This window comes from Ictalurus furcatus, chromosome 15 (assembly GCF_023375685.1).
Source record: "Ictalurus furcatus strain D&B chromosome 15, Billie_1.0, whole genome shotgun sequence".
Classification (NCBI taxonomy): Eukaryota; Metazoa; Chordata; class Actinopteri; order Siluriformes; family Ictaluridae; genus Ictalurus; species Ictalurus furcatus.
In genome coordinates this window covers 6,546,375-6,562,140 of record NC_071269.1, presented here as the reverse complement: position 1 = coordinate 6,562,140, position 15,766 = coordinate 6,546,375, and the positions used below count along the sequence as shown (strand labels likewise).

Below are 15,766 nucleotides of genomic sequence, written 5' to 3'. Positions count from 1 at the left end.
AAAGAAAGGAAGACACGACACGGTCAACACTGCTTACTACTGTATGTTTATGATGTAATATATGAGACGCCGTGGTGCCTGTGGCAAATATCTGGATCTCTGGATCCTTGAGGATCCCTTTCATACAGGAAACATCTTTATATTTAAGAAATAATAATAATAATAATAATAATAATAATAACAACAACAACAAATGTGTTAACCAGGATCAACCAATCATAAACCAATGAGGCGAATTTTAAAAATAAATATATCCTATTTAAGAAGTCACTGTTGAACAAAACATGCCTTATATTGAAATGAGGGTGTTCATGGTGTTTAACTGAAAAGCTCTGTGGTATACTTTGTAAGCTTCTCACGTCGTGACACGGCGTTTCTTAATATGGTGGAGAACTTAGCGGTCGATGCTAAATATGCTTACAGCGTCATATCAGCCATATGGAGGCTTTTTTTTGTAAATTAACCAACACACGAGAGAAATGTTGATGTTCCCGTTTATTTTGACTCGTTTCTTCAGCCACTGTGGCTTTACATTGTCCATATATATATGTATAAGGACTACGGGCGTGTCTCAATCAGCTCCCTAGTGCAGCGGTCAGGGCACCGCTCAGCGAGTCGGCCATTTTTAAAAGGCCTGTCTCAACTGCAAAATCCTTCTGGTGCACTCCCTAAAACGATCCCATAATGCACTGCAAAAACCAGGGAGCATCGATGCTCATCATACTTTCTGAAGCCTCTCAGCTCAAAAAAAAAAAAAAAAAAAATTGGGGGACGGATTTAAACTTCGTCTACAAACGTGAGTAGCTTGTTACCGCTCGGCTGCATTATGGTCGAGGTAGTGACTCTGAGAAGTTTGAGTTGAGGTTAGATTTATACCACTGCCTGAATATGAGCAACTACATGTCTCTACCTCTCCCACACACACACACACTTTAACTTCATCTCGAGGCGTCTCATCTCGCCTCTGAAGCAGTTTACCATTCAGAAACGCAGACAGACGTTTATTATGTTTAATTAGCTCATTCTTCTTTCCGAGCACAGCCGTCATTATCATCATCAGTCTGCTGAGACGGAGCCTGTTATCCGACGTAGGTAGAGTCCACACACACACACACACACATTATCCAGGCCAAAGTAAAGTCTTTACAGAAGTTTCTCATCTGTGTAAAGACTGAAAGTTGTATGGAGTGTTTGTGTGTGAGTGTGTGTATGTATATATATATGCTGGCTGATTATGATTCTAATACACTCCTGCATCTCTCGCCATCCCTCTCTTTAGAACAGAGCCAGAAATCTCTTCACAAAATGTAAAGTGTTGTGGATGTTTCAGAGAAAAAGAGGCACTGGTGTACTGATGCATTATGGGTAATGGAGTTTTGGTACTTACATGCTTCCAGTGGCTGAGCTGCTGTCTGTAGGCAGAGAACCGTTCGAGCGCTCCATCTGAGCCAGTCTGAGGGAGAGAGAATGAGCGAGAGAGAGAGAGTTTTTGAGAGAAAGAGAGAGACAGATTGAGAGAGATTTTTGATGGAGACAGACAGTGAGAAAAAGAGAAATTTTTGAAATGGAGAGAGACAAAAAGAGAGACAGACAGAGCGATGGACAGAAAGAGAGACAGACAGCAAGAGATAGAGAGACAAAAAACAAGCGAGAGATTTTTGAGAGAGAGACAGAGGAAGAGTGAGAGAGAGGTACAGATATTTTGGGGAGAGAGAGAGGAAGAGAGGCACAGATATTTTTGAAAGAGAGACAGAGGGAGGGAGGGAGACATGGATATTTTTGGGAGAGAAAGAGTGAGAGAGAGAGTGAGAGAGAGAGAGAGCGAGAGAGAGTGACAGAGGAAGAGAGTGAGAGGGAGAGTGTGAGAGAGAGAGTGAGAGAGTGGGTGTGTGAGAGAGAGTGAGAGTACGAGAGAAAGAGTGAGAGAGAGAGAGAGAGAGAGAGAGAGAGAGTGAGAGTGTGTGAGAGAGAGAGAAAGAGCGAGAGAGAGAGAGTGAGAGAGCGAGAGAGAGAGTGTGAGAGAGAGAGAGAGAGAGAGAGAGAGAGAGAGAGAGAGAGTGTGATGGAGAGAGAGAGAAAGAAGCCTTTGTAATAATGATTTTTCACTAGCTGGTTAGTCAAGCTATTATTATACAGAAGCCGTGTCTTAGTCTTCACACATTCTGAAGAAAAACATACTGAAAGTCAGATATCTAAGTAGATATCTCATCGCGAATCCTCTGTGATCAGACAGGAAGTGTGCATACTGTAAGGGCTACTTGGGGAACAAAGATCAGACTAGAGATCAGCTACTGAATATAATCCAGATGTGTATTTACAGATGAGGATGATGGAGCTGAACGCCGAGTGCTGAACGCACGGATCGAAACCGTACTGCACACAGCCTGTTACACCAGCTTCCATATCAGAGCTGTTCCTTTTCATATTATAATATCCAGAGCGGAAATAATCTCAGGGGGAAAAAACACAAAACAACACACACACACATAACACTGAATATTTCTCAGGCCTGGCATCTGGATTACTGTCTCACCCAGCCAAAGAGTGCATAATGGGATTGGAGCTTCGGAAACGGCGAACATTTACAGTCCTATAATAACTCGGAGTGTGTGTGTGTAAAAAATGGTGATAGCGCTCACTAACAAAAGGCTTTATGTCTGTTTGCGTACAGAGCCAAAGCAGAGTTTTACTGATACTAGTGCTTTGTGTGTGTGTGTGTGCACGAATGTGTGTGTTGCAAAACAAATGCCTCCACATATCACACCACACTCTGCGTTTCATTATGCAAACAGCAATGTGTTATATGTCGCACATTACCATATTGCCTGGAGTGAGTGCACATTGATATATGTGTGTGTTTGTGTGTGTGTGTGTGTGTGTGTGTGTGTGTGTGTGTGCATGCGCGTGTGTGAGACGGTTACCTGCTGGCGTAATGCTCTATCCTCGAGTGCGTGTCGTCATGGGGAAGCTGAGGCGACTGAGCCATCCTATAATAAACAAAAGAAAATAAAGTCAAACACATAAAGCGGTCTACAGCGAATAGAAACTCGGCTAATAAAACTGGCGAGCTACAGGACTGGACTGTTAATGCAGAGGATGGACAGAATACAGAAGGTTAAGAGAGAGAGAGAGAGACAGAAAGACGGGGGGAGAGGACGTGCAGGTGGATCGGTGAACTCATACATCGGTGCAGGCAGCATGCTCTGTGGGTGAGGAGGAGGAGGAGGAGTTGGAGGAAGAGGAGGAAAGGTGTGGTGATCTGGTGTGTATACTCACTCGTACTGCTCGGGACACATGCTGATCAGAGTGACCGGGCTGCAAGAGAAACACACAGGACGAAGTGGGGTGGGGGGGACGGGGACGATGAGAGGAAGAGAGGACAAGAGGACAGAATCTTTAGGGTCAAAGGTCACACAAGGTGAGGTCAGATCCACACACATAAGGAACAGCGGAGAGAGTAAAATCCAGAACGGAAGTCGCTATGACGAACCATCGGAGAAGAAGTGACAGGAGAAACGACACGGATCACACACTCGTAAAGATGTCTCAAAACACTGTTATAAACTTCACATATATAAAGTATTGTATGCTATAAAAATCTAATAAACACTTCAGGCTGTGCTGTTGTAGGAAAATAGTCAACGCCCAACATGTTTTAGAATACAGATACAGCGATGTGCCAACAATTACTAATAAACGACAAGCCACACTTTTAACCGCTCACAATTATGTTTAATTCTGCGGAACGTCCGTGAGACAAGCTAGCTCATGTTATCGTTTACAACACAGCAGCGATAAGCAGTCATTCCCTCTCATTGTTTTATTCCTCAAGAAGTTAATAAGACAAAACACAAAACAAAACAGCCTCTTTTTTTTGTTACCGAAAAACCACAAAGCGTAAATTCCCCTGGCCGTGCGAAATATTTGTTGCTATAGAAACAATAATGTAACAGAATGAGTACGTTAATGTAAACCTGTAAACTAGTCATACTGTTATAGAAAACGAATCGACACGTTCGGAATCGGTGGTCGTGTTATAACATGTTCCTCTAAATCATAATGCAACACTTTCTACAGAGACAAACAATCGTAAGGAATGTAAAATGAACGCCACGTGTAGGCTTCGTGGATAAACACGCTACGTGTCCACGCCAGTGATTGGTCGTCGCAACCGAGCCGATTCTTCGCAGAACGAATCTAGACGACTTTCAGACGCGACGATTCTTTTTCGTGTAGTTGTACAATTGTTGGAAAAATATATATAAACAGCACCACCTTAGTTTTACACTAAAGTCACCAGGCTAATATAGCTAACGAATAAGCTAACTCATCATGCGTTCGTCTCGAAACGGGTCGAGTCGTTCAGTATTTCAAACAGAACTGTTTATTGTTTGTTTTATGATAATGCTGTCTATGATCCTTAAAAATGGACACAAAATGGAAGTTGCAGTGTTTTAAACAGCAGCGGCCATTTTGATGACTAATCAACTCCTGCCTCAGCTACGTTACCTTTTTTTTTTTTTTTTTTTTTTTTTTAACCTGAAATGAACAATATGGTGATGAATTATTATAATCATTGTATGAACAAAATATTTTTCACGGTATTCATTTCTTTCTAAGATTAAAGCTCTACAGTTGTGACACATCGTACTTTGAAATATTCCTCTACTGACAGTACAGTAGCTTACTGCTAAAGGTAATGAAAGTGTCATTTCAGTCATACGGAGTCATTTCTGAGCAATTTACCAACACGTCTGAGAGAAATGTTGACGTTCCCAGTTCCTTTGGCTCGTTTCCATGGTCACTGTGGTTTTACATTGTTTATATCAACGACGACCTATGTGTTAGAACGACTATATACAGTACGTTGCCTATCTAAATCACTGGCATTCAATCATAAGCTAGTTTCACTTCCTGGTTCTACGGACTCATCAGACCGATCACGGGCATACAGAACCACGAATCCGTGAATTACCGTGTCAGAAGCGTAATAACCTCACGCCCCTCTTCACACCCCGCTCGTTCTCCAGGCACTGTTATTGTAATTATCTATAATCAGCGCTGAGCAGAAATGAAGCTGCTTTACACCTGAGTGATTAAAGCGCCGCAGCACCCACGTGTTCTCGCAATACCACGAATCTGTGACTAAACTAGTTTCCTCGAAATCTAACACACAGCACCGCACACAAAATATCAAACCTCGGGTTTAATTGAGCCGAACCGGTAAAGACAGCCTTCTCATTTTATTATTTTGGACAAGTGTTATATCCGAGATTGGAGGTTTAATTGGTGGATGAAGCCGTCAAGCTTAACGCAGAGTGCATCCCTTTCTTTATTTTTGGAAAAAAAACCTACATGAATGTGTGGGCTGATGAACACGCCATCAGCATGGTGATGCTGATCTCAGAAGGATGACTGCGTTCGAATTTCTTCCTTCAGAGTGCTGTTCCTCTGAATTCCTGATTCCGACTGGTTGTGGGGTGTTTTCTGTTTTCTGTAAGGTGTTCTGTAAGGAAGGAGACTGTTTATAGCCGCTATAATGGAAGCTCGTTTCATGGACTTCCCACTACATTAAAGGTGGATCAGGTAAGGTATTCTTTTTTCCCCCTCTTAAAATTAGGTCTCCAATGGTTAGGGGGGATTTAAATGATTCCAGCCCATATTCATAAAGCTCCGCTCTCTGGATCTACAGTGGCCCGTATAGAGTTACCATTTTGTCAATAAAATGAGTGACGGGATTCGCATCCAAACACAAACGAGCGTTCCCGGACCGGAAGTTAGCTTTCCGAACAGGTTTAGCGAAGGCCATGGCTTAATGCGTTGTTTTTTTTTTTTATAATGTTCTACATCTCTTCTGTGGTTATTTGTACTGCTAAGGAACGAACACAACGGACTATCGCACCAATAAATGAATAAAAAGTATAAGGCTGGAAAGGACCTCCAGAAATTCTCGCATGTTCCTCAGAACAACAAGTGTCCGAGTTCTCAGCCCGTACAGGATTTCGCTGTTTTTTTTGCAACTGTTGCGGTCAAAAATGCTCGATTTTGCTTTGGCTTTTCTTTTCAAAATTTGCTTGCCAAGATTTTAGGGCTTTTATGCGGGAAACTATTTGAATTGGCGCAATTGAGCAAAATTATTTGCTGGTAAATGCGACCTCGCGTTCGACCGCCGTGAATCAAAGAGGGGCTTTGGCTGAATGCGCGTTGTGAGGACGTCACATGACACGTCTTGGCCCGAATCTTCGGAAAATCTGCAGACGTTCTGAAAAACCGCGTGCGCCTCCGAATACTACGGAGTTTCCTCGATTTTGCATTCATTTCCGCGATCGCGAAATCCTGGAGGGACCGGATTCTTAGCGATTTGCCAGCTGTGTATTGAATGTGGAATAAACAGGAAGTAATATTATTATTATTATTATTATTATTATTATTAATAATAATAATTAAAATAATAGAAATCTTTCATTTTGTGGTCTGTTTAAATGAAAACAAAACGTTGAGGATATTTCAGCTCTCGTCAAACCAGGAGATCACATCGCTTCATTTGGGTCATTTTTTAAGGATGAGAACTTTTTTAATACTCCACCACATTAAACAGACTAAAAGCTTTTCTCCTTCCAGAAGCAAATGGTGCAGAACCGTAAGTGCCGTTTCATTGGTGCTAGGTTAATGAGGTCCTGATGAACATATGGCCGGATTAACCAGCGCTCCTCTAACGTTGGCAGGTGGATGTGTTTTTGTTCTTGCGGAGCCGGAATATCCCCCGAGGACATCGAGAGCTCTGGGAGACGTGCCGAGAATCCGGGAGCGCCTTTTTAAACTCCACGACAACAAGCCGAACAGACACCGACCTCTCCGTCTGAGGCTGCCCTGTCGTTGGAAAAAGGCTTTTACGCAGCTCGATGCGGTGCTGGCACACTGCCATGTGATCTGCCTAAATTTACCCGTCCTTCCTCTCAGCTCGGCTCCTGTCATCCGTGTCTGAGAGGAAGAGGCAGACGACTGCAGCCTCCGCACTCCAGACCACTTAGACCTGTTATAGAAGGTCAGGGTCATTTCATACCGTTACACTCCTGCAAATTTGGATTATTTTTTTTTATAGACCTGGATCTTCAAGGAACATTTTACAGACTGCACCGCAGGGAACTAAACTAGCCAGAGTTCATTTAAGCTAAATATCGAGAAAGACCTCGAGCCTGATCCGATAAACTGAACAAACGACTTACCTGTCTCTCGGCAAGTTTCTTAAGAGACGAGTGGAAACGGTGGCTCGGACTTGCACGTGTTAAAAGCTTTTTATATCGTATTTGCACAAGAAAACCGGATAAGCGGTAAATGGAAAAATGGACGGATGGATGGACGTGTTACGTTTGTGAATTTCAATAACATCCACGGTTAAGGAGGTTAAGGTGGTTAAGGCACCGGACTACTGGTCAGAAGGTCGTGAGTTCAAATCCCAAGCATGGCCCTTTAACCCTCAGCTGCACAGCTGTATGTATAATACTGGAATGTCCTTTCACTCTGCGTCTACTAAATGGTGCAGATGTAAATATCACTCGATATGCTTTTTCAGTTAACTCAGACATGACCTTATTCCGTAACATAAACAATGCGGTGCTGGTGTCCGAGGGCAGGCTCCACAGCGAGGCTGAAATAAAAAGCGGCGTGTGCGCGTCACGTTGCATAAACGGCTGAAGTGCCGCAGACAGATTTTATTGGCCAGCTCAGGCTCGTTGACACTATCAGGACTCGCTCCGGCATGCCTCGTTAAAACTCCCCGTACATATACACAGAAAGGACAAGAGCACACACTGGACTGATCTGCTTTCATAGCCTCCAGTAAATCTTCATAGCGTCCTGTCATTTAATTATTTATTTTAAGCTTGGCACTGGAGCAATGATGCTAACGTAGCTAAGTAATAAAAGTCTTTCTGGCCTAAAATCTTTTCCATAAAACGATTCTTCTTGCTTGTTTTAAGCTTTATCTCTGTATTTCCACATTGACATTACACCAAATAACGTCTACAAACTTTCCTAAGCGTAGAAAATCTGATCAATTTGCATGGCTTCTTACGCATCGCTTTCTACTGATTCTACGGCGCTCTTGTTTTTGTTTTTTTGCACCGCCCTCTACAAAATAATAACCAAAATGTCCAAGATGGCAGACAGAAAAGAAAAAAATATATATTTCCAGTAATGAATGAAAAATGAAAATAAATAAATTAAAGAAAGCAAACATTGGACGGTAAAAAAAGGGTAGACTAACTGACGGTGTGGAAATTGGATGTTTTACACCTGTTTGCTTTAGTGGGCCTTTACTCTAGATAGAATTACGGGATAAACCACTTGGGCGTGTGCTGTTATAGGAAAATAATCAAAGACAGGGTGGTGTGATGACTCTTTCGTTCCTCATATACACCACAGAAATCAGTCAACGATTACATTTGTTTTTATCTGTTTATACTTACATTTAACTATTACATATTTGTAGAACCAGCCTCTCTTACTTACACTGTTACAAAGTGCTGACACTGGAGACTCCTTCCATAAACACGAAATAAACAATACTCCATACACGTGGAGCATCGATAACGCGTTAGAATAGAACGGGCTCGTTAATATAAACGTTGTGATCTGTTGTTAGAGAAAATGAAAATCAACCCCTCGGACCAATCAGAATCGAGAACATCATGTTGTACTGGGTTGCACACGTCTTTTTTTTTCCACTGCTACTCCGTATTGAAATGATCAAAGCACCTGTGTTTGTGTGTACAAGCAGAGGACGGCAAGAGAATAAAAACGAGCACGACGAATCCTGTCTGCTAGGACTCAACGTGCTGCATAGTTATTTGTGATATGCTGCGTCTGGGTTTGTATCTACATTAATCCGTATCAGCAAGGTCACTTCCTGCTGTAAGTTTGACAGACAGGAAGAATGCTCTTTCTCTCTCTCTCTCTGGGAGCTTTATCCGCTCATCTGTCTGCTATTTGTCACTGTAAAACACACAGCGCTGGTGTATTTGCAGCAGGGCCTCTGAGCGACGCTGACATTTCTCTCTGCAGGAGGAACGATGCTGGACGTATTTTAAACACCGTTTCGAACCCAGAAGAAAAGGCACGTACACTTTTTATCCAGTGGAGGGCGGAGCTAGGAGCACTGTTTGTTTCTGATCGGTTACCTGTACCGTGGCACAACATGCTATGCCACCGGATTTGTGCTATCTTCTCCAACAACATGTTTGTGAAAGTAAATAAATAAATAAACAAACAAACAAAAAGAATGAAAGCGCCACCTTTTTTTGTTTGCCTTACACTACGGCGTCTCGATTCTGATTGGCCAGAAGGCGATTCGTTTTTCTACACAATCAAAGGTTTAGACTAATGCGTTATTGTTTCCATAGTAACAGCTCACTCACTAGGACTCACTCACTGGGACATAGTGGGGAAAAAATAGTTATAATAGTTTAATAGTATAATAGTTATATATAGCATAATAGTTGATATGGTGAGAAGGTTTTTATTTAACGTTTATGGAAAATCAAACTAAAAAAAAAACAAACCCCAGCGTATTATTATGATAAGAGGGAAATATTTGTGTCAGGGTTCTCAATAAAATACAAATAACAATTAGTAACTAATGTGAAATGATACGTAATAAATAGAAAATAAACAGATAAATGAATAAATAACGGTATAAACTTCTGTAAATAATTATTATATTATAGTTTATACGTTTATCCATTTATATAAGCAAATCACTTGAACTTGAGAAAGTTTGATCGGCGTTAAATGCCGTAAAGATAACGCCGTCGCTTTTAATCCACAGATAACTTCCACAGACTTGGAACATGACCTTTATACAATCGGCGTGTTTCAAACACCTCAATCGCTTCCGTCCTGCGCCCTGCTGATTAATGTGTTCAGAGAACAAACACACGACCACTGAAAAGACGGCGAGTGAAAGATGGGTTACGGAAAAGAGCCGTTGCGCACGTGACGGATAATAAACATCGAGAGTGCGCCGGAAATCCATAAATCATATGGATGAGAGAGGCCACCTTACGGAAGTGACTAATCAGTCACATCTTAAACACCATTACGCTGAGTTATACACCGTCCGGGCAGCAGGTATAAATCCTACGCAAACACACACATGCATGTTAACACTAAGACGGATCGTCCACGTGTCTAGACGGAGAAGCGGAACTGTGAAGACGCTTCGTTTTCCGCCGGAATGAAATGCACCGTTTTTCTACGCGGTGCGTCAATGAATAAAATCACCCGAGTGCTGAAGTCTGATAATAACTCCATTAAACACCTTGTGTAGAGTGTAAATCGCTCGGCATGGGATGCTAATTTACCATGTAAAGTGATTTAAATCAGTAGCTCTCTAAAAAGTGTCCATTGTAAAATAAATAAATAAATAACTTGCCAATTTAGTGGGGTATAAGACGAATGAAACACTTCAGGACGTGCTGTTAAATGAAACGAATCGAGTTCTGGACTGGTGAGAGAAACTCCGCTTCATCACGCCAAGTCGTCGCTGATTATTTTCCGATAACTGTACACCTCCAAGTGTTTTAATCCTTACACATTTTACTTTACAGGTCAAGTTTTACAGGGAGCTACAGATCCTCTGGGATCACTGGGACTGTAACCTGTGACCTTGCCGTCTCAGGTGTATGGAGGACGTTGCTGTGCTGTGAGGGTAAGGGTGTGTGAGGTGAGGACTCACGTCTCCATGTTGTCCCCCTCCAGGACGGTCTGCACGGGCAGGTAGCCGAGGCGAGGGTGCTTGGCGAAGTACTTCTTCGAGCGGAACTTGTTCTTCAGCACTTTGGTGAAGTCGCGCATGTCCTCGCCTGAGGTGGTCTGCGTCAGGGAGGACATCAGGGAGGAGAATATACGCAGAGAAAAACAGATCAAAATAATAATTAATAACAGAACTGGTAAATGACTACATTAAAACAGATGATGATATAAATAATGTTTGTCTTTTTTTAAATGGAAATAATACTATTAAACGCTTTACAGAGCAAATACAACAGATTAAACATAAAAGATTGGTAAATGGAAATGTGGAAGAAACCGAACCAAGAGAAATGGAGTAAAAAGACAACTAAACAAAAACAAACAAAACAAGCAAAGGAAAAAAACAAAAAAGAAAAGGAAAAAATGGGTAAAAATAGAGAAACAATCAAATAAACAGAAATAAAATGAAAATAAAAGCACCACAAAAAAAACGCAAGAAGAAATGAGGTAAAAAGTCAGAACTTAATGAAAACAAACAAATATAACAAAAACGCAACAAAACAAAAGAAAATGGGTAAAAAGACAAACAAACAAACAAACACCATCCATGTGATTAAAAGACAGAACTATATTAAAACAAATCAGTAAAAAGACAAACATACTAACCATAAAACCAAACAAACAGACAAACAAAAAAAAATAAACAGGCAAAAAAGGAGAAAATGCGTAAAGAATACAGAAACAAAAAAAAATACAAAAAGAGAACTAAATAAAGACAAATGTACAAACAAAAAAGAAAAAAGTAAAACAAAGACAGAAACAAACAAAAAAAACCCTAAAATGTGATAGACAGAACTAAATCAAAAATCAGTAAAAATCAAACGCACTAACCAAAAATCCATTGAACAAAATAAATAAATAAGCAAAAAATGTGAAGAAATACAGAAACAAAAAAAAAATACAAGAAAAAGACAGAACTAAAAGACAAATGAACAAACAAAAAAGAAAAAAATAGTAAATCAAATACAGAAACATACAAAAAACAAACAAAAAAATGGGTAAAAAGCCAAACAAACAAATAAATAATAAATACACCCTCCAAAATGTGATAAAAAGACAAATGAACAAACAAAAAAGAAGAAAAAAAAAGGCAAAAACAAAATGAAACGGATAAATAAAAAAAACAAAAAAAAACAGAAAACTGAGCAGTGTTGAACAAATAAACTTTACGATGTGACTAAAAAGGAACAGGCAGCAAATGACCTCAGGTCCCGTTGAATAAATAAAGCGACCGTGTTAATGTGGATTATAAGCTAGTCAAAACAGCTGACATGTTGCTAGCTGAGGAGGTGTGTTAGCTAAGTTCCTGTCAGCGCTACCTTGGCCTCTGAGCACTATAAGTCAAAAGGTTTACAGCCTTATTTACTCGCTCAGTCACACCCAGTGACAAATAAGAGCAAATATCCATCCGTTCCTTCATCCAACACACTCCTCCGCTTCTGTACCAAACACCACAGTTAGGAACACACCAAAACCCTGAAGTCTCACCCCGACCCCTCCACCCCAACCCCTCCACCCCAACCCACACCAATTACACACCGAGGCAACCAGTGGATGATAAACCTGCTGTCCGTTTTCTCAACTAATAAATAAAAAAAAACAACAATATCTCCGAGATGAAAAAGCAATACTGGCCAAATGAAAAAGCAGTGTGGTAACATGGCCACAGCAGGAACTCGGGAGTCTCGGCCACTTTCCTATCGATCCGACTGTGGACCATAACCGTGTCTTTCATCAGCAGGAATGTGAACTATGCAGTAGATGTGCTTTGTGTACGAATGCCATAATAAACGAGTTCACAGAGCTGAAATAAAAAAAAAAATCCTACAGATGGACTAGGTGACTCCGAGGTTTATGATTGTTTATTTAAACGCACTGTTGGATTCCCAACTCTGATTGGTCAATAAGAATCAGCTCATTTCCCTGATGCATTTTCTGTACCACTTATCCTACACAGGGTCACGGGGAGCCTGGAGCCTATCCCCGGGCGTTGGACACCCTGGACAGGTATAACCATTCACACACTATGGACAATTTAGAGATGCAAATCATTCTACAGCGCTCGTCTTTGGACTGGGGGAGGAAACCCCTAAAGCACTGGGAGAACATGCAAACTCTAAGCACACAGAGGGTTTGAGGCAAACGTTCAAACCACTAAGTCATCAAAAAAAAAATCAACAAATCAAGACTCTCAAACAAGTACAAGACTATATTTAGTAAGATCGATGCCCAAGACTGAAGCAAGTCGAAGCTCAAATGCAAATAAGTCAATACAAAAAAAAAACATCTTGAGACTGGAGAGCTACAGTCCTGGTTTCCGATCTACAATCGCACACGAAAGTGTCTCGTGTCTGATTTGAAAAGATCGTATTTTTGTTTCCACATGTTCCTTTTGTGTCACATTAATCCAGAAAATCGGATTTGTGTCGCTTCGCATCCTGGTCACGTGAGGATTTCTCACACCAATCAGTTACAAACCTCGTGCCTAGCCTTCAGCTCCTAACATTACTCATGCACGCGTGTCTAGACATCTAGTCAGGCATGGAATAAAAAACATATCTCCATTTCCCACATCCCACACGCCTCGTGTAGCAAGCGCTAGGCAGGAATTCAAAGCGCGACAATTACACTTGCACAGAGTCGATATCCATCACCCTCACAGCTGCGGGAAATCGACATTACATTACAGCGAGGCGCTAACAGCACGCCGCTAACAACACAGGCAACGCAACACAATTTCTACCTCCTCCCCACCGAGACCACTCACTCGTTCGTTCAGAATGGGGGGGGGGGGGGGGGGGACTGGATGCTGATAGGACCCCAGGGAGCCACCGGAGGTCTGGTTGGAGATGCTGCTAGCTCCTTAACTCAGATTGGCTAAGGGCTTCGTCTTTAAAGGTTGACAGAGTAGTAACTTGGTAAAGGGTGAGACTCACCGGTGTGCAGTACTCCACCATGGGGTAGTTCAGCTTGTGTCCTTTTGCCGTGCGGCCGGAGAAAAAGCAACTCTGACACACGTCGTAGTTAAAGTGCTTCAAACTGCGATACCTGTATAAGAGGAGAAAGGGAGAGGGAAAGAGAGAGAGAAAGAGATGCTCTCATTATCTGTAGCAGAATCTTTGTCTTATATTCGTGTTGAATTCTCGACTCTGATTGGTCAGAAGGTGCCGATTCACTTTCTATAACTGCAGCTCCGACTTCAAGCCGAATTACAGGTTTAAATTAACGAGGTCATATGGAAGGAGTCTCCAGTGTCAGCGCTAGAGGTACAGCTGTAACTATAAGTTGCAAGTTTTTCGAGGAGTTTACGTTTTCTTTGCGGTTTCTCGGTAATGTGCGTAAGCTACGTTTTATTTCTTGCACGCCAAGAGTTTTCGCTTTTACACTGATGGGGGTGAAGTGACGGGTAGCAAATCAAAGTGGGCGTGGCCAGGCAATGTAACGAGTCAAGCGAAGTCTAATTAACTTAAACAACTTATGATGAAACTCATTGTTAGTGGTGATCCCGGTATAAAAAAGGACGATCATAGCTAGCTAGGCGGTAGTACGGAAACCATGGCAAAAAGTAGAAAATATGAATCAGGCATGCCTCATAGCTATAGCTATATGATAAAATCGTATGACCTCAAGCACCGTTTCGTCAAGCCACGTTTATAGCTGATGATAAAACATACCGCATGTAATAATAACAAGAACATAAATATAAGAAAATTTTAAAAATATGACATGTTGCTCTTTAATTAATTTATTTTTTTTAAATAATAATTGCTGGGGCATAAGAGGAATAAAACAACTTCAGGAAATCTTTTGTTATTATTTTATTCCTTACATAGATAAGACTAATGCTAGCAAGATATTTACAAACACTATGCCTACAATAGCAACTAAAAACGGTATCCATAGCATCCAGAGGAAAACAGACAGGATGCAAGACTAATGGTTGCTAAGCAGCCTGTGTTAGTTAATTTTTTATTTTTTTAAAAAAAGATCATTTTTAACCCATAGCTAGGCTTGGATTTAAAAAAATGGAAGTGTCTGTTATCTTGTACGTTTTTGGCCGCTGGTTGCTAAGAAGAAAAAGTTCAACAACAAGTTTCGGAGCAAAACAACGTCATTCATTGAAAAAAACACAGACTTTTGTGACTAACCCGAAGCTAACTTGATAAAACGATGCTAGAAATAATGGAAACTTCTTAACATAACGACCACGTGTGAGCCCCGCTGGAGCATCCAACCACCGATTCTCTAAAAAAAATTCTCAGGCATTTCTCTCAGTCTGATATTTAGTGTTGTGGATCAGACTCCGACGTTCATGTGATTGCTGGAGCTGGCGGTGAGATTCAGCACTTGGTCGGTCAGTCAGACAGACAGACAGACAGAAAGCTGAACCTCAGGCTGCCCTTTTCAGTCGCTCCAGGAAACATGGTTCTAATCTGTGTGTGGGTGCGAGACAGACGTTGGCAACATCTGTCTGGACACGGCTGAGCACTGAAAGCCCCAGGATACGCGGGAGTAAAATATTAAAACATGTTTTATGACACCAAACATCAGTGTCGGTAAAGTTTGAAACGGATTAGTGATAAGACGCGAAAATATTTCATGATACTTTAATGAAATGTAAACATAGACCTTTAAAAAACTTTATGCTTACGAGGATGTCTACAAAAAAAATCTTTTGAAATCATTTTTTAATCTCTAAAGATTTTTAAACGATCTAAAAGAGTAGAAAACTAACATTTAATCCAGAGTTTCCAGAATCAGTAACTAGCTATTTCGGAATTTTATCAAAAAAGGTTGCTTTTCTTTTCATTAAAATTTACCTTTTACAATTAAAAAAAAAAAGAAAAAAGAAAACTGTATAAAAAATGTATTAAGAATAGCATAAACTATAAAATGAACTACTTTTAAAACAAAAACAAATAAACATTTACGTGTTTATGTTCGATGATAATTT

The 15,766-nt window shown here is 40.9% G+C and overlaps 1 protein-coding gene across 4 annotated transcripts in view; it reads right to left on the bottom strand.

Moving 5' to 3' along the window:
• The window catches only part of utrn (utrophin), a 180,590-nt gene that overhangs the window by 13,998 nt on the left and 150,826 nt on the right, over positions 1-15,766 (bottom strand). For 3 of the 4 annotated variants that reach the window (XM_053643180.1, XM_053643182.1, XM_053643183.1), the window contains 5 exons: positions 13,749-13,860; positions 10,736-10,872; positions 3,277-3,315; positions 2,922-2,987; positions 1,388-1,453 (listed from right to left, as the gene is read on the bottom strand). In XM_053643180.1, coding sequence (XP_053499155.1) covers positions 1,388-1,453; positions 2,922-2,987; positions 3,277-3,315; positions 10,736-10,872; positions 13,749-13,860 — 420 coding nt within the window. The remainder of the gene's footprint in view (positions 1-1,387; positions 1,454-2,921; positions 2,988-3,276; positions 3,316-10,735; positions 10,873-13,748; positions 13,861-15,766) is intronic. The other variant, XM_053643181.1, reaches the window with a different exon arrangement.